Source organism: Triticum aestivum, chromosome 2B (genome assembly GCF_018294505.1).
Source record: "Triticum aestivum cultivar Chinese Spring chromosome 2B, IWGSC CS RefSeq v2.1, whole genome shotgun sequence".
Taxonomy (NCBI): Eukaryota; Viridiplantae; Streptophyta; class Magnoliopsida; order Poales; family Poaceae; genus Triticum; species Triticum aestivum.
Genome location: NC_057798.1, coordinates 7,868,463 through 7,888,905, shown reverse-complemented (window position 1 = coordinate 7,888,905; position 20,443 = coordinate 7,868,463). Strand labels below are relative to the sequence as shown.

General features: G+C 47.9%; 2 protein-coding genes across 2 annotated transcripts; one reads left to right on the top strand and one right to left on the bottom strand.

Moving 5' to 3' along the window:
* Positions 1–12,913: 12,913 nt before the first annotated feature.
* On the top strand, positions 12,914–16,814 carry LOC123039887 (DUF724 domain-containing protein 6-like). Its single transcript, XM_044462875.1, has 5 exons — positions 12,914–13,569; positions 13,864–14,322; positions 14,692–15,192; positions 15,352–15,418; positions 15,538–16,814. The coding sequence occupies exons 1-5, from the start codon at positions 13,021–13,023 to the stop codon at positions 16,212–16,214; spliced, it is 2,253 nt and encodes a 750-aa protein (XP_044318810.1). The 5' UTR covers positions 12,914–13,020; the 3' UTR covers positions 16,215–16,814.
* A 2,484-nt stretch (positions 16,815–19,298) lies between these two features.
* On the bottom strand, positions 19,299–20,063 carry LOC123039886 (uncharacterized). Its single transcript, XM_044462874.1, has one exon. It carries the CDS (start codon positions 20,007–20,009, stop codon positions 19,380–19,382), a length of 630 nt encoding a protein of 209 aa, XP_044318809.1. The 5' UTR covers positions 20,010–20,063; the 3' UTR covers positions 19,299–19,379.
* Between the last annotated feature and the right edge of the window lie 380 nt (positions 20,064–20,443).

Below are 20,443 nucleotides of genomic sequence, written 5' to 3'. Positions count from 1 at the left end.
CCACCGCCCTAGGACATCTCCAAAAAGTATGAAACGTGTCCTCCGGCTCCATCACACGGAGAGGGCATTAGTCAGAGACTTCCAATCCTCGCCGTTTTTTATAACCCAAGTGGACAAGCAGTCCGTGAGAAGTTCAACCTTTTATGTGCACATCTACCTTGAATTGCCATGATGCGAGTGTTTTTGTTTCTTGGTCGTAAAGCAGTAGAGTAGGATATGCATGTATCATAACCATCTGGTGCAAATTATATAGCAAACGATCCACATAGAGAAAGAGAAGGGCCTGATGTTCAAATGCGAACTACACACTATGAAGCAAGCAAAAACGTGGAGTATATGCACCCGAGTTCAAATGCTCATTTATGACCAATAAAATCGAAAAATAGTTAAAAATTCAAAACATTCTGATTTTTTGTGCTAACTTTGACAAATGTTTTGGGTGCTTGCAAAAAGTTATCATAAAAATACATTAGTGGAAGTTGTGACAAACAAAAATGATGCTCCAAAAATACTATTTTAAAAGCATTTTGGAGTACTGATTTTGTTTTTCTTGCCGTGACTTCCACGAATGTCATTTCGTGATGAAATTTGTCAAGCATACACAACATTTTTCACAAAAAAGTCAGTTTTTTTATTTTTTTTCCGATTTTACTGTTAGCTTGGGAGCAGAAGTGTACTTTCGGCAAAACCACCTAGTTAAACATTTGTGGTTTTTTTTAGTGAATAGAGAGCTACAAGTCCTTCCTGGGAAAGGGAAAAGTAGTGTGCTCCTACTTGTGTTCTACCAAGTGTCCAACCTTTTTCTTTCCCTTCCTTTCCCCCTTCCTTTAGTAGCTAGGTCCTTCTTTTATAGCTCAAGGGATACCACAATAGCTTCGCTACTAAGGAAGTTACCTAGGTCCGACCAAGTAGGTACGTGCATTAAATGTCTGATGAAGTGTCTGCGCCTTCTTGGCTCCGGGAATGAACACATGCCTTGTCACCACCGCCCATGGTGTTACTTGTGTGGTGCGTGGCACATCCATGTACAGGTATGCACCATGCGCTAGAGTGTGGTGGTGATTCATCCCTCACGTCTTGTCCCTCTATTGGCGCGCCTGCCCTCCCATCGTGTGGCGTAAAAAGCTCTATGTGCATAGAACAGCCGCATCATGCATGGGGGATTGCTGTCCATGCTTACTGAGTGGGGGCCAGCTGGGGTCGGTCGTTGCCGGGCATAGTCGTTCCTGGGTCTTGGACATCCGAGCTTGTTGGCGGATGGTTCTTTCTTGCTTTTGTACCTTTGGTGGGCTTGGATGGAAACTATGAGCTTGGGCTCCTTGAAGAGGTTGTTGATGTAATTCTTGACGAATATCTGCATACCATCACTGGTGTAGAGGTGGAAAACCTGCGATGAGTAATTCTTCTGTCTTCTTGAGTTTTAACCAGGGAGCGAACGTGGCTCGTGGGTAGTTGGGTCTGAAAATGTTATACGGAACCATGGTTCAGCCGAACCTATGCTCGACACCATTGATTTCTAAACACTATTCATGAGGATCCATGCATGATTGATTAAAAAATGCAGTTGGCATGCATGTCTATTCATAAGGATCCATGCATGGTTGATTAAAAAATGCAGTTGGCATGCATGTCATAGATCCACATGTAGTAGGATGTTAAATCGTACGGCATAGACCATAGGTTCGGCTGCACCATGGTCCTGAATCACATCTCTCTAGTTGGGTCCATGAACCCAGCTGTTATGGTACCGATAAACACTGATTTGGACAAGATTGCATCCGCCCGGGCTTGCCCAAACTCAACCATCACCACCCTGACTCTGCTATAGGGGGACCCGAAGCGAGATGAACTTATTCTATCCAAACACAACCGCTACTATAGGAGAGGCGACTCAAGCAAGATTAAATTATGTGACCAAACTCCATGACAGTTGGCTCTTCCGGTTGAATTCAGAAAGCACACCCACCAGCCGACACATGTCAAGCTAAATGATCGAAAATTGCCGGAAATTCAATTTGGCTCCCAAGATCACGTGCTCCTACACACAAAAGAATAATTTTTTAAATGTAAAAAACCCAACAATTTTTTAAACGTTTTTATTGTCATATCCAAATACTACCTGCAAAGTTTTAGGCAAAAGGTTACACATTTTGGCATGTGCAAAAAATAAAACCAAATTTGAACACCAAATGTTACCCCAAATTTCTATTTTTCATTGACGAAACACTGCTGCTCCGTTTACACGAAAATTTTCAAGCATGTTTGCGACACTAACACGAACATCCACAAAAAAAATTAAGAAACTATTGAAAACATTTGACCACTTCTTTTGCGGTGTTGTTTATCTGGGAGGAAATGCTCTCAGGAGCCAAAACGCCCCTCCTGAAAATTACATCATATTGTATTCCGGTTTGGATTAAGAAAGCAAACACCAAGAGAATTTGAGACTCATTCACTCATGCACTCCAAAGTAAGCATGAATTTCCAAATTCTGATATACACCTGGGCCCATCCAAGCTCACTCTACAAAAAAAAAATCAAAGTTAAACGGTGAAGCGAATGTCAATTGGCCTTGAAACCTATGGAAAACTATTTTTCTCTAAAAAACGTATGCAAGGCATCACACATTGTTACTTTTCTGAAACTTTGTGTGATCACAGTCTATATCACACAAATATTTTCCTATAAAAAAAGTGTGGAACACATCACACACGTCTGTGTTTTTAGCACTATGTGCAATGATATGCTACATTAAAAATTGTGTGTAGGAAATCACACATGGTTGTTTCTATATACAATGATAGATTACATCACACACAGATTGTTTGCAAAAACCATGTGCAAAAGCACCATACACGTTTACGTTTTTTTAAACCTATGCAATGATAGGCTACATCACACACATCTTTTGCAAAAACTGTTTGTGCGACATGGCACACAATTACATTTTTAAAATGTGTGTGATACACGCGTTTTTTTTTTGGATGTTACATTGGACGCAGTTTGAGTTACATTGCACTCAAAATGGTTGAATAGTGTGTGATAGATGTGTGGTCTTAGGCCCAAGGGATAGGAGTAGCAACATGTGTTGTTTAGATGGTGGCTTCAGGCTGACTGATGTATTGCCTTGTATGGTCTTTGTGAATAGTTAATAAAATGGATGCATGCATATCGTCCAGATGCAGAGGCCGGGGGTATATCCACATTTAAAAAAACACGCCTAAATTTGAAATGAAAACAAATCTTAGCCTAGATTTAATGGAAAAAAACTAGTCTAGCAAATCAGCTCTAAGGACATGCAGTTTCCTTCCCCTACTTGTGAACTGAAAGTTGCTTCTCTTGGATGGCTCAAGTAAAGACCAGAGACTCGCATCTATACACAACTCCAAGGCAACCACAGCATACTTCTACAGCCTCTTGACGTTCAGGGTAGTTGTGTGGCCTTTTGCAGCCTTCATCTGAGATAGCATTATTCCATCCAAACACCGGATTTTCCTATGGCTCGTCTTCCATGGACGGTTGAACACTACAGATAACATGGTTAGAAAGAATTGGCGTTCCATTGCTCCCCATGATGGTTGCGACCTGTGGCCGGCAACTGAAACCATTTCTCATATTCTGCTACGGTGCCAGGCGGCATCCGCTTTCTCGCGCTGGGCGACAGGACCTCGCCTACTACTCACAGGATGTGTGTCTTCATTCAGTCTGATGATGCTAGAGTCAGCTTTGGATCACTATGGCATATCTTCTTAGCAGCTTGTGCTGTCAGTCTATGGAATTCTCGAATGTTGGAAATCTGCCCTCAGGATCGATCACATAAAATTGCACGAACACACGCGCACACAAAATTGATAGCCAAGGGTACGTCTCCTACCCTCTAAATTCCTCTTTATTGCTTTTGTTCTCTTTTCTTGGTATTACAAAACGCACCTCCAGCCTGTGTATACACTACTAGGAAAAGGCCTACTAATGGCGCACCGGTTTTGTCTACTAATGGCGCACTACCGGTGCGCACTACCTGAACCCCAGTCCTCCTCTATCCTTAGGCACATAGAGTTTCCACCATGCCGCCCAATGAATACGCTTGTGGTTGTCATCATCACCCCACCAGAACTTTGCTATCACGTCCGTCATTCCTTTACAGATTTTCTTCGGAATTTTGAACACCGACATCGCAAATACCGGCATAGCTTGAGCAACAGCCTTAATAAGCGTCTCTTTACCACCAGAGGAGAGCAATTTCTCCTTCCATCCAATGACCAACTGATTTATTCTATCAATCAGGTACTCAAAAGAGTCACTCCTATCAACTCCTTCCATTGCAGGTAGGCCAAGGTATTTGTCATTGAGAGCCTCAGTGTCAATATTTAGTTGCTGGCATATGACAACTTTCTCCTGCATCGGAGTGTTTGCACTGAAAAAAATGCTGGACTTTGCATCACTAACCAATTGACCTGAGCTCGCACAATAGTCATCGAGTACCCTTCGGAGGCACGCCGCATTGGGACCGTCCGCTTTCATTAAGATCAAAGAGTCGTCAGCGAAAAGCAAATGAGAAATTTGTGGTGCCTCCCTACATACCTTGACCCCTATAAGCGAGCCATCATTCTCCTCTACCTGGAGCATACTGGATAGCGCCTCCGCTCATATCAAGAACAAGTAAGGTGACAACGGGTCACCTTGTCGAAGCCCCCGAGTAGGAGAGAAACCCTCCGTACAGCAGGAGTTATATCTCACATTATATGACACTGAAGACATGCATTCCATAATCAACGCGATCCACTGCTCCGCAAAACCAAGTCTCTGCATCACTCGCCTGAGAAAGCACCACTCAACTCGATCATATGCCTTGTGCCTGTCGAGCTTCACTGCACAAAGGCCAGACTTCCCTTTCTTCCTCTTAATTGTGTTAACACACTCATATGCTATTAATATGTTATCTGTGATCAATCTCCCGGGGACGAAGGCACTTTGCGTTGGGCTTATAACTTCCGGGAGAATCACCTTAAGCCGACTCGCGAGCATCTTGGAAATGATTTTGTACACCATGTTACATAAGCTAATCGGCCTGAACTGCGTGATGCTCGTGGGGTTTTCCACTTTCGGTATCAACACTATGGCTGTACTGTTCCACCCCTCAGGGATTACTCTTGAGTTTATAGCATCTAACACCTCCTTCACTAGATCATCCTTTAACATACTCCAGAATCTCTTGTAGAATGCAGCGTGCAATCCATCCGGTCCTGGAGCTTTAAAATCACCTATGCTGAACACCGCTCGGCGTACATCCTCCTCTGTGAATGGAGCCAGCAAGGCCTCATTCATTTGTGCTGACACCCTGGGGATTACCTTCTCAATGACTGCTTCATTAGGGGCAAGAACCTGAGATGAAAATAAAGTTGTAAAATAACTCGTAATGATGTCGTCCATCTCCTGTTGCCCTTCCTGCATTACCCCATTCTCATCCATTAAACCCTTGATCGTATTTCTCTTCTTCCTCGCAGAAGCATAGTGATGAAAAAAAATTGTGTTGTGGTCTCCTTGCTTCAGCCAGTTAGGTCTACCTCTCTGCACCCATTCAATCTCTTCTTGCTCCATCAAGTTTTCAATGAGTAACATTATTTCTTTTGTCTATCAATCGCTGCATCCGTTGCTGGACCTCTTCTCAGATTTTCAAGCTCCTTTTTCAGCTTTGCCATCCTCTTCTGTGGCCGTTTAAGTGTCTCTTTGTCCCATTTAAGCAGTTCCACATGGACTGAATCAACCTTTTGCTTGAATGGTCCGAGGCCTAGCAGCGACGCCTTCATCCAGGCCGTTCGGACCACCTCCTCGACTGTTTCCTCCTTCAGCCATCTCCCCTCAAATCTCCTCATTGAGCTTGGAGACCGGTTGGCCTGTGCATAATGGTCAGTATCAATCACCAACGGCCGATGGTCAGATTTAGTCATCTCCCCGTTAACCACCCCCGCATGAGGGAAAAGTTGATTCCATCTCGATTTACAAATTGCTCGATCAAGCCTCTCCTTGATCGGTCCTCTGCTCCATGTATAAACGTCCCCCCGTCAATCCCATATCCTCCAGCTCACATTCAGAAAGAGCGTCTCTGAACGCTTGCATGGATCGTTGCTCTCTAGCTACTCCACCTTCCTTCTCATGCAAAAATAGTATCTCATTAAAATCTCCAAATGCTATCCATGGTTCATCTCTTTGTTGGTGCAGAGCACGCAAGTACTCCCATGACTTGTGTTTATTTTCCTTAACCGGCTCACCATAAAAACCTGTACACCTCCATTTTCTCCCGTCATCTATTGTTACATCAATGAAATTTGCAGTGACCCCATGTTTTGTGACGGACACTCCGTTTCTCCACATCATCAGTAAGCCTCCCGCCCTACCATCACTCGGGTTAACCAGCCTCTCCTGGAACCCTAGCTTTCTCATCAACCGTTCGGCCCTTGCGTCAGACAGATGTGTTTCCGATAGAAATAACACATCTGGTTTGTAGCACTTCTGAACATCCAGGAGTGCTCTAACTGCCCGGGACTGACGCATCCCGCGGCAGTTCCACCCTAGGAGAATCATTGGGCGTGGCGGTCCTCCTCCTGGGAGGCCACCAATGTTGCCAAGTTCATGTCCATGCTGTCATATGCTTTGCGCCGTTTCGAATCTTGTGATGTTCCGTCTTGCTCTCCCCCCTCCTCCGCCTCAGTTCCTCCTCCAGAGATTATGCCATCTTCTCCCTTACCCTGCGTCAGGGCCAGCTGATCCCCCTTCCCCTTCTCAGTGAATTCGAGCCTTCTCTTGAGGGCACTCGAAGTTTGCGAGTGATCATCCGTAGATTTCAAAGGGCTACTCGCCGAGCTGCTCAGATCATCCTTCTCCTTCCTTCCTCCACTGGGTACTGGCCCTGCTGCATAACCACCCCTACCACCTCCTCCCGTTCGACTACCCCCTCCTCTGCCATTTAAACCAGCCTGCCAATTCTGATCCTCCCTTCTGAACTCAGGCGCAATCAAGGTTATAGGGTAAATAATGGCTGACTCCTCATGCACCCCATTACCATGCTCTTTTGCCACGTGACCCACAAAGCCACAAACTCCACAAAACCACGGCATCTTCTCATACTCAAACGGAAAATACACCTTCTTCATCCTCAGTGTTAGACTAGCACATCTGGTGAGGGGTTTACGTACATCTAATGTTATGCGTACTCTGATGCCCCCTCCCTGGCCCTTCACGGATTGTTCATCTACTCTTTCCACAGCATCTGCCTTCGTTGCACCCTGACGCGCGATATTTGCACTCCTCATCTTCTCTTTCAGTCCCATCACCCTCACCCACACCTGGTACGTATTCAGCTCCACCTCGCCTGGGTCGGACCAACCATCATAAGGAGCAAGCAGCACCGGGCAGTTTCGGAAGATCCAAGGCCCGTCCTGCATGACTCTTTCCCAATCTGCCAGGCAAGCAATCTGTACAGAGAACAAGTTATCTTCTATGGCTCTGAATTCTACTTCCTGCGCCAGATTCCACGCTGATCTCACTGTTCCATAGAAGGCTCCATGACTGAATTTTCTTGACGTGTGCACCCTGGCTAGCGCCATGAATTCTGCATCCTTCTCTAGCTCCTCCAAATCTTCCTCTAGTACCACATCTTCTTCCTCTTCTTCCCTGAGATTCAGGTATCTCAACTTCTCATCTAGTGAATCCTCCCGTACTGACCTACTCCCTTCAGCTACCTCCGCCGCCTCCCCCTCCACTCCCACTTCCGATCTCCCCGCCATCGTGTTCTTGCCGCCGCCAACTCTCGAGGTAGATGAGTTTACCCTCGACATCGCTCCTCGCCTCCCTAGCGGTTGGTTCTCCCCTAGATGATCTGCTCCTGTGTTGCCAGATGCCTCGCCTATCAACGGGATCGCCCGAGAAGCCGATCCGGAATCATGTTGAGGAACGTGATCTCCTCGGCCACCGCCTCGGAGAGAGAGAAACCCTAGAAGGGTATTGAGCCTTCGGCTTTTCTTTTCTTAAGGGTTTTCATGGTTTTGTCTTTCTGATAGGGCTCCCATGATTTTCTTTTTTTTGGGGGGGGGGGGGGGGTCGCACCGTGTTCGCACATGCTCATCGATGGGCCTGACCGCTATCATAATTTAACGGACTAGAAATTGAATTACTCTGATTTTTTTACCCTTTTTTAATGAAAAGGTTGCTATGTGTTCATATGAAAATACAGTTACAGCACCACACGTACACCGGACATAGCCAGAAGAATATCTCTTCCAGTACAATCGTAGAAAGGACCCCCCCAAAAAAAATAGTAATGCAATAATGACCTTGGAGATCCCTATGCACAGAAAAGCAACCATCCACCACCGACACCTCCCCCATCGAAGAAGTATCGCCGAATCAAAAGGAGATGAAGATCCGTCACAGGGATTTTGGATGCTATCTTAGGAGCGGATTTGGTGCATGCAAGTACTGGGGCGACGCGTCTCCCCACACATGCTTTTATTTTTGGCTTTCGATCATTAAACATTTATATCTTTTGAACGAACAGTCCAACTGAAGCTATGTCTTCATATTCGTGTTTCTCGTGACAAGGGCTTTCAAATAAGATTTATTTTGATGAATTTTAAAAATAAATATTAAGTTTTTACTCTTAAGACTGATTACGAGTGACCAATAAATTACGATTTTTTGCCTACATACGACAAAAGAAATGTCTTCGAAATTTATCTATGAAACATTGCCGGTGAGCCCGTAGATTCACCTCCCCTCTACCTGCCGCTCCGGCGGCTGGTGGCATGGAGGGGAATCCCGATGCCTCTGCTCCGATTAGTAGTTTAGGTTAGGGTTTTTAGTCCTCTTAGGTGCGGCGTTCGGGCGGATGGTGGCGCTTGTTCTTCGAGTTCGCCTATCTGGACGTAGTCGACGGAGCTCCGACGTAGATTCATGACATCTCCTTTGGACGGTGAGCTTAGGGTTTCTCGACATGTGATGAGATTTGCTGTCAGGTGTTTCAGATCTATTCAGGGGTTCAACAACGACGACTGCGGCTCCCGGGCCTGGTCCTTAGGGGCACGCACACGAAGACTTCCCGGCTGTCATCGACAAGGTCAAGCCGGCTCCATTATGGGAGCAGCGACAACGGCTCGTTCTGACGGCGATAGTGGTCGTTTGGTGGTCTTAGAATCTTGATGTAATTTTTATTATGTTTAAGGTGCTTTGAACTTCCGGTGAACTTTGATAATAGTTCTGGATATTTTCGCAAAAAAGTCATTATCAAGTAATAATAAAGTAAATAAAGTGCGTCTATAGGGTAAAAAAAACAAAGAACCGTTCTGGCTTATCTCCTGCAGGAACCAAGCTGCTGCGGCTAATTAGTCCCACACGGCTAGCTGGCCAACAAATACACCGGCTTAAATACTCATCCCGGCGCTGTGCCATCAGCCGGGCCTGGTTGTGCGCGCTTGTAACTCCAGCTACGGAGGGCTAAAGAGTCGGCAGGGTGGGCCGTGGGCTTGCAGCGCGTGTCAAAGCCCAGAGCGCGTTCCGAGTCGTGGACGACGCTCGTAGGTTCAGCCCGTTCTCGCAGGCCGGGGAACGTGGCGCTCTCGGCGCCGTTGGTCCGTCGGGATCGGGATGCATCCCCCGACGTACCAACGGGGTAAAATGCATCCTCACCTCCCCAAGGGAAGGAAAAAGATTAAAGGAAAGTGGCAGAGCGAACCGGGCTTCGGCCTCCGGGGCTGCCTGGGCCTGACGAAGGTTGGCCGGCTTTCACTCACGCCAACAGCGAGCCGCTGCGAACCGCGACGGCGGGTCGCGATAATGCCTCGAGGTTTCCACGGAGTGAGACGTTGCCTTGGCAGGTGACGACCTGCAAAAGAAACGAGTACCGCTACCGTGGTGCATGCGTTCGCTCATGCACCCATCCTACCAACTCTTTTTTTTTGTTGCGTCATATTCCTATCACTAGTAGAAAACCGACCTTTCGTCCGCCCCTTTAGTCCCGGTTTGATTACGGCCCGGGACTAATGTGACCATTACGGCCACGGGCATCATTAATCCCTGTTCGTTTTCTACCTATAGTCTGGCAGGCTTTTGTCAGGTCGGGGGTCCCCACGAACCCCTCTAGTCCCGGTTTGTATAACCAACCGAGACTAAAGATAAACCCTTCGTCCAGCCCGAGCCCATTGTCTCCATTTTCCCCTTTCCCATCTCTGTTCTACCCCTTAGCTCAAGCTCATCCTCCATTTTTTGCCAAGATTTGTCAAGACTTGAGGCACCCCGTCTCTTCAAGTGTTCACAAAGATTAGCAACTTTGTCCTTTCATCTCTCGTTGCAATATTAGCTCGTGCAATGCTCTATAAGTATAGTGATTTACGGGTTTTAGCTTGGCAGTAATTTTGTGGGAGTTTATTTGATTTATATCCAATTTGAGCTCAAATTAAATTCTTAGTTTGCATATGTGTAGATGTGGTTTACTTAGGGCCTTCCCGTCCCCATCCTAACCACCGTCGATCGCCCGCACCGTCCCGTCGCCGGCACCACCTTGGCGAGCCTCTTGTTCTTATCCTTTTTATTTGTATGATTTAGGTAGTTTTCTTACTTGTATGATTGTTTGTTATACATAGTGCCTTGGTCTTGATATCTGTCCCCGTCGGCCCTCGTCCGGCTTACGATATGGATGTGATATATATATTCTGTGTTATAACTATCTGTTGCATTTCGCGTTTATGAAAATTATGCCCATCAAGCTGACATAGTTATTTCACGTTTATGACAAATATGCCCTCTCATTTTCCATTCCTCCCGCCAAACTCCGGCTCCTCTCTTCCACGCCAACCGCCATGCCGCTGAAGAAGTACGTGTTCCCCCGCGCCGCGATGGATACCACAGCCGCCGTCACCGCCCAGCCGAAGCAGACGAAGGATAGGGCGCCGCCGTCCAAGCCCCCGGGCATGACCAACGCCGACTGGAAGGCGGAAGTGCAGCACCGGGAGGCCGTCACCGCCGATAGGCGCAACAGGGCCAAGAAGGTCAGGGAGAAGGCGGCGCTAACGGCCGTGGCAGCGGCGGAGCAGGCGGAGCGCTCGGCCGAACAAGCCGAGGCGGCTCGCGAGGGGATGATGAATCCACCCGGCGGCCACGGCCCGCACGCGGCCTGGAGCCAGCAAAGCATCGGATCTCCGACCGGCTTCTCGTTGTCACACAACCATGGAGCACGCCGTCGCCAGGCTATGCGTTCGCTCATGCACCCATCCTACCAACTCTTTTTTTGTCTCTAAATAAAACACAGTAACTACTCTTTCATCTGAAAAGTTACAGTCTCTATTTGGGCATGGATAGATAATTCTTTGGGCGATGCTGGTGTCGACTCTTTTGCGTGAGGATCTTCATGGAGGCTGTTGAGTTATGGTGGTGTCTGTTAGCTAGCACCGCTCATGATGATAATTGCATGTTCTTGTTTGAAGCTCGACATTGTTTAAGTTCTTGTAGGATAGTTTTGTTGTGCTACGAGGGTTTGGTCCCATGATGTGTGTGTTGATTGGGAGCACACAAAGTGGGTTTCCTGGTAGTGCTTTCAACTCTCTTCTCCCCTTTTCGGTCCCTTGTTCTCTCTCATGCTGGACAAACTTTGTGTTTCTGGTATGTTTATAATGGTATGGGCTTTATGCCCGGTTAAAAAAGGTACTGATATTAAATTAAATCAACTAAAAGGTGGGCTATGTTAGTGAATGACTAGAAATTGAGGAAGGGTGGGGAGATGATGCGCTGTTAAGCTTTAAGTGAGAAAATAGGAGCTCCTCGAGTTAGAGAGGTTTCTAGGCCATACAGAGGTCTTATCCCCACAGGCCACCACCTTCCTCCTTCTACATGCATCGCACACACTCTTACCTTTGTTGTTCTCGAGAAGTTTCTCCTCAACCATACCCATTGATTGCTTGTATCTGCGTTGGTATTTTCCCGAAGAGAAGATGATGATGCATCACAGCAACGGTAAGAATTTCTCTCAGTTATGAAACCAAGGTTATCAATTTAGTAGGAGAACCAAGCAACACTATGTAAACAACACCTGCACCCAAATAACAAATACTTGCACCTAACATGTAAGGAGGGTTGTCAATCCCTCCTTGGTATTGAGATAGTTAAATTGTATGAGATTTGATAAATAGATCTGACAGAAACACAAAAATGGGCCAACTCTCGTGCACCACGTGCCTCCGACCCTTCCTCTTGGCCGACTCTCGTGCCCGCTGTTCAGGCGTCAGCGTCTTCTCCGGCTTCGGCGCGGCGGCGGTCTTGCGGGGGGGCGCGAGGTTTGCCTTTGCCTGAGGGGCGGTCGTCATGCCGGACGAGGCGAGAGAGGCGAGGTCGGCAGCGGCGTCGAGGTCGTCGTCCATGGCGGGGGAGCGGAAGCGCGTCCGGGTGGGAGGGTTCTTGGGGGGGAATGGAGGGAAATGGTGGAGGCTGCCACCGACCAGCGGGCCCGCGGAAGAAGAAGGCGCGCGCACGTCCGTCTCATGTGCGCTCCAACGCAAATCCAGCTCAAAAATGAGCCTGGAATGGGTCGGCAGGCGGACGAAAAGCGGACGTGCGTCCGTTTGAGTCGGCGCGTTGGGTCGACTTTTGTGTCCACGCCGACCCAAACGAACGAAATGGGTCGCCCTGTTGGAGTAGCTCTAATAGTATGGATTTGAGGTATCCGGTTATAGAATGGATTATTTGAGACGTGACCGGATTACTGTCCGCGGAAGCGCAGGGCGAGTCCGCATGTGTTTGAGGAGTCGGATTTGTCAAGTCTCCCTGTGCTATGAAAGCGGGACCCACATGTACGGCACGTGACACGTCAGCATACCACGCCGACCAGGAGCCACTCCACCATGTGGCCACGCGTCACGACCAGAAACTCACTCACCAAGACCACCACCCCCGTCCCACATCGATCGGCATCGTCGCCTCCGCCACCTTCTCCCTCCCTCCCCCAAGAACCACCCCCGCGACCGGCGATCACCTGCCATGGGGCGTCACCGTTACAGGCGGCGCCCTCCGACCCCATCGGACTCCTCCTCCTCGTCGACGTCGGAGCTCGACGACATGCTGCCGGTGGGCGCGGAGGTGGAGGTGCGCAGTGAGGACCCGGGCTTCGCCGGCTCCTTCTACGAGGCCACCGTCGCGGGCCACCTCCCCTCCTCCTCCTCCTCCTCCGACGGCGGCAGCCGCAAATGCTACGCGGTCGTCTACTCCACGCTGGAGGGCGACGACGGGCGGCCGCTCGAGGAGGCCGCGGCGGCCGCCTGCGTGCGCCCGCGCCCCCCGCGCGCGGCGCCGAGGCGGTTCGCGGTGCACGATATGGTGGAGGCGCTGCACAGCGAGGGGTGGTGGGCCGGCGTCGTCTCCGCCGTCGCCCCGGCGCCCGCGGTGGCCGGAGGGGATCTGCGGCGCCGGCTGAGGCGGGTGTACCAGGTCGCCTTCCCCACCTCGCGGGAGACGCTCGAGTTCCAGGAGGCGGACCTCCGGCCGCACCGCGAGTTCATCGCCGGCCGCTGGGTCCCCGCTGCCAAGGCGGTGAGTCCGGCTCCTCTTCGTCTTAATTAACCTTCATCCAGATGAAATCGCCACCACCTGCTCGGCAGAATGCCTTACCCTGTTGAGCCCTTCGCCGTGCGCAGCCTGCTCGATGGAATGCCAAATCTATTTATTTCTCTGATGGTGATTAAGAAGTACTCCCTCCGTTCTAAATTACTTGTCTTGGATTTGTCTAGATACAGATGTATCTAGACTTATTCGTATCTAGACAAATCTAAGACAAGTAATTCAGAACGGAGGGAGTAACAGGTTGCTCACTCCTGTTGTGCGCAGGACAATGCATCTCATCATTTCAGCGAGGGAGACCAGGTTGAAGTGAGTCAGTCTGGAACGAACTTCGGCGAATCCTGGAATCCAGCCGCTGTTCTTAAAGTGATTGGTGCTACAAATTTCTTAGTAAAGTACATGCATAATGGGAAAGACGGGAAATCGGCTACTGAGATTCTGGATTTTCAGTATATTCGGCCAGCACGTGCCATCACCCGTATTGACTCAAAGTACAGATTTTCTCCTTCTTGTCATGTTGAGGTCCTTCATGAAGATAGCTGGTGGCCTGGTGTTATCCTGAATGTCTTAGGCACCAGAACCGACAAGAAGTATGTGGTAATGTTGGATTGTCACAAGACAGATCTGGATGACATCGACCATATGGATATGCTGAGGGTTGAAATTACGCAGCTCAGGCCACTGTGTGACTGGGACGGTGAAAAATGGGTACCCTGCTTGAAGAAGGTACATCTGTATATTCTCTGTTTTGCCTTCTATCATTCTTTTCCACTTACCATATTGATGCATTAAACTTAATTTTAGTGCTTTAGATTTCAAAGAAATTTATCGATATTACCATGCTTTGGCTACTCATTTATTCGGCCCTGTTTTCATCAGGGCCAAAGACCCTTTGTATGTGTTTGTTCTTTAATCCCTTGGGCCTAGTCAACCGCTAGACATGATCCTGTTACGATAGGCATATGTTGTCTGTATATGCGAAGCATCTCATACGACAAGCAGCTGCAAATGATTTAGGAATATGTGGGTTTATTCATAGTTAAATTATTATTCAACGTTACTTCAAACCTGCCTTGAATACCTTTTCTATTTCAGGAATCTGCTAACGGACCTGAATCAACTTCTCCAAAAAGGCCGGCTGCCTTGTATAATGACTCTGATAAAATTAGTGATGAACCTGGTTCTCATCGTGACAAAAAGAAGTTGAAGAATGCAGATGTGGTGCCAGAACAAATTTCTCCTCCATCTGTTGGTAAAGAAAACATTGAAATTACTCGTAAGCAGGGAAATGCAGTATTGGCACCAAGATCTGAGTTGTCACCTCCTTCGCTGCCACCAATGGCATCATTTGGCCGTCTGAGTTCTTCATCTTCACCTGCTACAAGCTGTCATCTTGCACAATCATCTTCTCACATTCAGGCTTCATTGTTTGGAGCGTTTGGACAATCAAGGCCTATTCCACAGGGCCTGCCATTAGGAACGCAATCGCTTATTAGCTCATGTTTTACCGGTATTAAAGGGTCAAAAAAAGTATTAAGCGATCAGGATAAGCAGTCAACTGCTGGAACTGGGACTGTACTGTTCAGACAAATGAAGGTATGTGTTTCTTTCCAAACAGCAGTGCCTGTAGGGGAGAAGCCTGAAACTGTGAGTTGTTACTTTTATCGCATCCCCTTAACAATTTAAACTAGTTGTAAGATAATTAAAAATATCATTTGCTATTACTTTCTTTACATTTGTAACTACTAAATGCAGCCAATGGAAAGGATAGATGCTAAAGCCATTGAAGAAGGCAGCAACGTTGTCTCTGTTTCTGAAGACCGTAAGTTTTCGACTTCTATTGTACATTTGTACAGTCATCTATGTGTACTGATTACAGAAAAGTCAGTAATACTTTCACTATGTTACTAGCACTTTTATCATGATACCTTCCATTTACAGGTTCACAATCACACCAAGGTAATGGAACACATGATTCTTGCTGTCCCTTGCCTGCGGAATCTGTGGCTGTGCATGAGAGTATCATGCACACGAGTGGCCAGCTTTCAGAATCCTCAGCAATCCAGCAGCTTCCAATTGTGAAGACCTCCCCATTGTGGGCACAGCTTGAGGCACTGGAAATATTCAGGACAATGCCACAGCGGCCAAATCTCCATCAGTTTCAGCAGCACGTTCCGGAGCTCCATGAAGGACTGGCACTAGGTCTGATGATCTCTTTTGCTAGTCTGGCAGAAAGCATAAACAGGCTGGGTGTTGAGGACGACAACGAGCTGCTCGAGCGGAAGATGAATTGCCTGGCTTATCTCGAGGCAAGTGGTTTCGACGTCGGGGACCTGAGATCGCGCGTGGAAGCTTTACTTCACATGAAGAATAGCCGTGCCGAAGTACCGGACGCTTTGAAAAAGCTGGAGGAGGAGATTGCTCGCGAAGAAGCCGACGACCAAGAACTGGGCACGCAACTTCGCGCCCTGGCTATGGCTGTCCGTCACCTTGAACTAGATGCCTATCTTGTGCGCAACGTAATAAGGTCTACCGTCGCACGGAGGATGAACAATGCCATGGAGATCTCGAGGCTCAAGGCGGAAGCGAACAATCTGTCCTCCGCCGTGCCGCGGTGAGTTTGGTGGGTGGGAGCACGTCGTCATTACGCCTGTGAATAAGTAGTTAGTAGTTACCAATAGTGAGTGATGGAGAACGCCCAGCTAGATGCAGTGTAGATAGCGAGTATTTTGTGTCGTGGAGTTGGCCGTAGTACTGGTGAGCCTTTTGCGTGTGTTGAGAGATCATGTTGCCGCGCCGCGGTGACTTTGATTGGAGAATGTCAGCACACCTGTGAATAGTTAGCTGCCAATGGTAAGTGGCGGGGAACCCCCAGCTAGATTGATGTCGTGTAGATAGTTCGTAGCGCTGTCCTGGAGTTGGCCGTACCACTGGTGGGTCTTTTGTGTGTGGGCTGTGTATGTTGCTACCCTGGTATGTTGTTACTTTTGGGCTCTTAGCTAAGTGATAAATGCCAGCAAGCTAATAGTTCCTTCCAAATCATGCCTGATGTTACCATACATTCGGTAATTGTCTTGTTCTTGTCCTCGGAGGATGCATGCTACTGAATTATGTTATACAATGTGAGAAATTAGGCTCACTGTCAAAATGCTAGTCCCTGTCGGTATTCTGCATTGCCATATGCCTACCCAAACTGGAGGGAGAGAAATATGGATTCACTGGTTTGTTGTGGTTCTTACTGTGGATGAGTGGATCCTGATGTTGGCTAAATTATTCAGGCAGCTGATGTCTGTCACACAGCAATGGCTGTTACGATTCAGTTAAAACAACATGGAAGAAATCCATTTTTTCACCAGAACAGAAAAGAACTTGGTACACCCATCTCTTGGCACCATAGGGGTTGATATATTCCTTGTCAGGATCTGGTGTCTATAATCTATGGCTTGTAGACTTTGATATTTTGCATTGCCATGTACCTACCCAAACTGGATGTACCGGGTGCTTACCATTTTTTTTCTTTTTTCTACATCGGGCTTTTAGTTTCATGTAAAAATCTTTTTGAGGACGAGTGGCAGGTGCTCTGCCTTTGCATTATACATAAAGAATGTACAAGAGGGTTGCCATAGGCAGAGTATAAGTTACAAAAGGGAGACTGTTTTGCATTAAGTACTAATTATATATCACTGTCAAAACAAACATATTAATTATATCATGTGTTTTGAACCACCATGGAGCCTGTTATGACCGTCATATTAGGGGCTTAGCCCAGTGGGTTGTGGCCCAAGTTATCTTATCGTTATTAGGGGCTTAGCCCAATTATCTTATCGTTTACTTAGGAGTCAAGTAAACCTCTCTATATAAGGAGAGGAAATGTATCGATCTAATCAAGCAAGAAGCAATCAATATTTGCTCGGCTTCCCTTAGGGAGCCGGGAGACCTAACCCTAGCCACCTCTTGCGTCCGCCGCTGTCGCACCAGCCGCCGGCCGCCGCACAATCTCCTTCCTTGTGATGCCAAAGGAAATAGATCATATTTCAGGAAGTAGTAGTGAATGTTTTTAGGGCAGATATAACCATCACTCACTCATGACTAAAAGCACACAAAACCACCACATTTAGGGCAGGCATGTAACCACCACTCTCTTAGAGTTGGGCATAGGGCTCTGGATTTCTCTGGCTTGGCGAGGGAAACACCGATCATGGCGTGCTTCAAAGTACATGAACCTTGCGGTGGCATTTTCCGAAGAACAATTTTGGTAGTGGCATTCTTCTAATGCCACAAAGTTTCAGTATCATATATCTATACCTAAACGTAAAGTGTCGAACCACATTCAGATGATTGATTAAATTATATAGAAATTCCACTTAGTCTGGATATATAATTGTTATATATACCCAAGCATCACACGTTCCCAACAGAAAATGTAGTAGCACATCTTCTCCAACTTGATGAAGTGCAAATAATGCAAGACACTGCACAAAATCAACCCTAGCTTTAGCTTTGCAAAGTAGCCCATTAATCATTTGTTAGGTTTAAGTGGTCATGCGTGCCAATGTTATATCCCTCCTAATCATTAGAAACCAACAATGGAGCTCCTTCTGCTCCTGGCACTTGTTGTCTTGGGTCTATCGGTACTGATCCTGTCGGTGTAGCTACATTAGCACTAGGCGTGTCGTTGCCCTTGCTCCAGCTGCGGGGTTGATCTAGAAGATTGTCGACCCTGCCGAATGCCAATAACTTCTTGAAACGCCCGGTCGGGCCGTTCTTGGTGGCCTTGGAGAATAGTTGCGACGGCAAATGGAGCTAGAGAGCATACTCTCGGTGCCCCATGGCCCGCGTGCTCCCCGGTGCAACATCACTGCCGAGACCCTCCACCCGCCATGCCTCGGGCACATCGTGCCGCTTCAGCGGGATGCCATCCAGGACCTCATCGCTGCACTCGGGAAGGAACTACAAGTGGTGGCCGTTCGTGAGCACCTCTCTGCCGCCATGTTCTTGGTCTGTCGCGTGTCTGTGCTTTGCTGGCAGAGTCTACAAGGGAGTCTCGATGCCGTTGTGATGGTCGCCGTCTGTACGCCGACCCGCTCGTCGACCTATTTAGCATCCCCGATGATGACGGTGGTTCGAGTCCTGAAAACAACCTCTTGCAGAAATGTAGGGAAATGTTGGGTACTATAGGCCCAAAATGGCCGGACCTTTCCCAGAACCTCTGCAAGCGGAAGGTACGTGCACCGAGCTGTCTTTTTTTCTTTAAGTTAAAGGTTGTGTACTAACCGGTTTTGGAGTTGGAGGTTGTAATTAAAGTAGGCCAAGAATTCAGTCATCATCGAATCAACTATTATTGTTTGAAAAGACCATTATCCAGAAGTCAAGAGTATTCATATCTATTATAAAGTTATCTTCTATATTATCTATTCTCTGCGTAATTAGACAACAAAGAATGATGATCTTCTCTACTACTTAAAGGGGGATATGCGGTCGTTGTTGTCGTCGTCCTGATGGTTCGACCCCCTCCACATGTACGGTCCCTCCACCCCGCGTGACTCACCCTACCTCTGATACACACGAATTTAAAAAGAATTACTACTATGTTCCATGCCCCCATCTCCCGCAACCCCTTCCTCCCTATCACATCTCTCTCCCTCAAAAATTCGCCGCCGCGGATCCTCCACCATCTCGCCATAGAAGAAAAGCTCAGATAAGGAGAGATATGAATACATGTTTTATTCTTTGAGTCGAGATATGAGTACATGTGATAACATGAATGTAGAGCAAATGCATTTTCAAGTGGCATGGGGCGGGGCGGAGACGAGGGCAGGAGAAATGAGCTTGCATGAAACAAGGCACTTGTCATTCGTGGCATCCTTCTCCTTTGCGCAACGCTTGAAGCAGTCCATGTCTTGGTCGATGGCCTTCTTGTTGGCCGGGGTGGCCATGATGTAGCCGAACCTGGCGGCCGTGTAGGGGCAGTCGATGTAGCAGCGGTTGGAGCAAGCAGGATCCTTGCATGCCATGTCGCAGTCCACGGCGCAATGGGAGGAGAATGCATAGACCGTCTTGTTGCCGGGGCAGCCGCCATGCTTGTCGACGGACCCGTTCAGGGCGTCCTGCCCCCCGGACGTGGGCTGGGTGTTGGACTCGCGCTTCTTTTGGCCGACCGTGGCGAGCTCGGCAAACAAGCGCTCGATGAAGGCCACGCTGTTGGGCTCGGTGCCGCAGGCCTTCTCGACCATGGTGGCGCACGCCGCGTCCTTCTTCTCGTCTTTGCCGCAGAGCTTGGAGTACTCGCTGAGGCAAGCGGCCTTCGCCTCCCCCCTGGCCACCGGCATGGATGATGGGGTCACCACCACCACTATGGTGAGGGCGACGACGAGCAGCTGCCCGGCAACGCTAGCCTCACGCTTGGCGGCCATCTTGTTGTCAATTTCTCTTTGTGAGTTGTGACAGACGACCAATGCTTGTGTTGATCGAGATATATGCCAGCGTTGCATTATGTTTATATTTAGGCGAAGCCGATGGCCAATGGTCGGGTGCTATGATTGTGAGGCCATGATCTATTAGAGCTCCATATATGCCAAATTTGTTGCATGCATTTCTATAAGACCGGCCAAAACGACAACGCACGCACGACGATGTAATTTTAGTACTAGCACATACTAGTAAATTGCACATGATTTGCACGCCGCCTATCATTATAGAGACATATGCCTAAATAGATAATAGCCCGCATGTTGCTGCGTGAATTTTTGAAGGATTTAAAACATACATGAGTAGATCCATCCCAACAATAAGTATTTTCAAGTGTAACAGATATTATCATGTATTTTTTTCAAATAATATAATCATG

What these genes read in the sequence shown, in the direction of transcription:
- LOC123039887 (XM_044462875.1), top strand. Translation starts at nt 13,021, where the DNA reads ATGGGGCGTCACCGTTACAGGCGGCGCCCTCCGACCCCATCGGACTCC. An exon ending in TACTGTTCAGACAAATGAAG is followed by an intron (nt 15,193 to 15,351) that starts GTATGTGTTTCT and finishes TACTAAATGCAG; the next exon opens with CCAATGGAAAGGATAGATGC. An exon ending in TGTCTCTGTTTCTGAAGACC is followed by an intron (nt 15,419 to 15,537) that starts GTAAGTTTTCGA and finishes TTCCATTTACAG; the next exon opens with GTTCACAATCACACCAAGGT.
- LOC123039886 (XM_044462874.1), bottom strand. Translation starts at nt 20,009, where the DNA reads ATGGCCGCCAAGCGTGAGGCTAGCGTTGCCGGGCAGCTGCTCGTCGTC.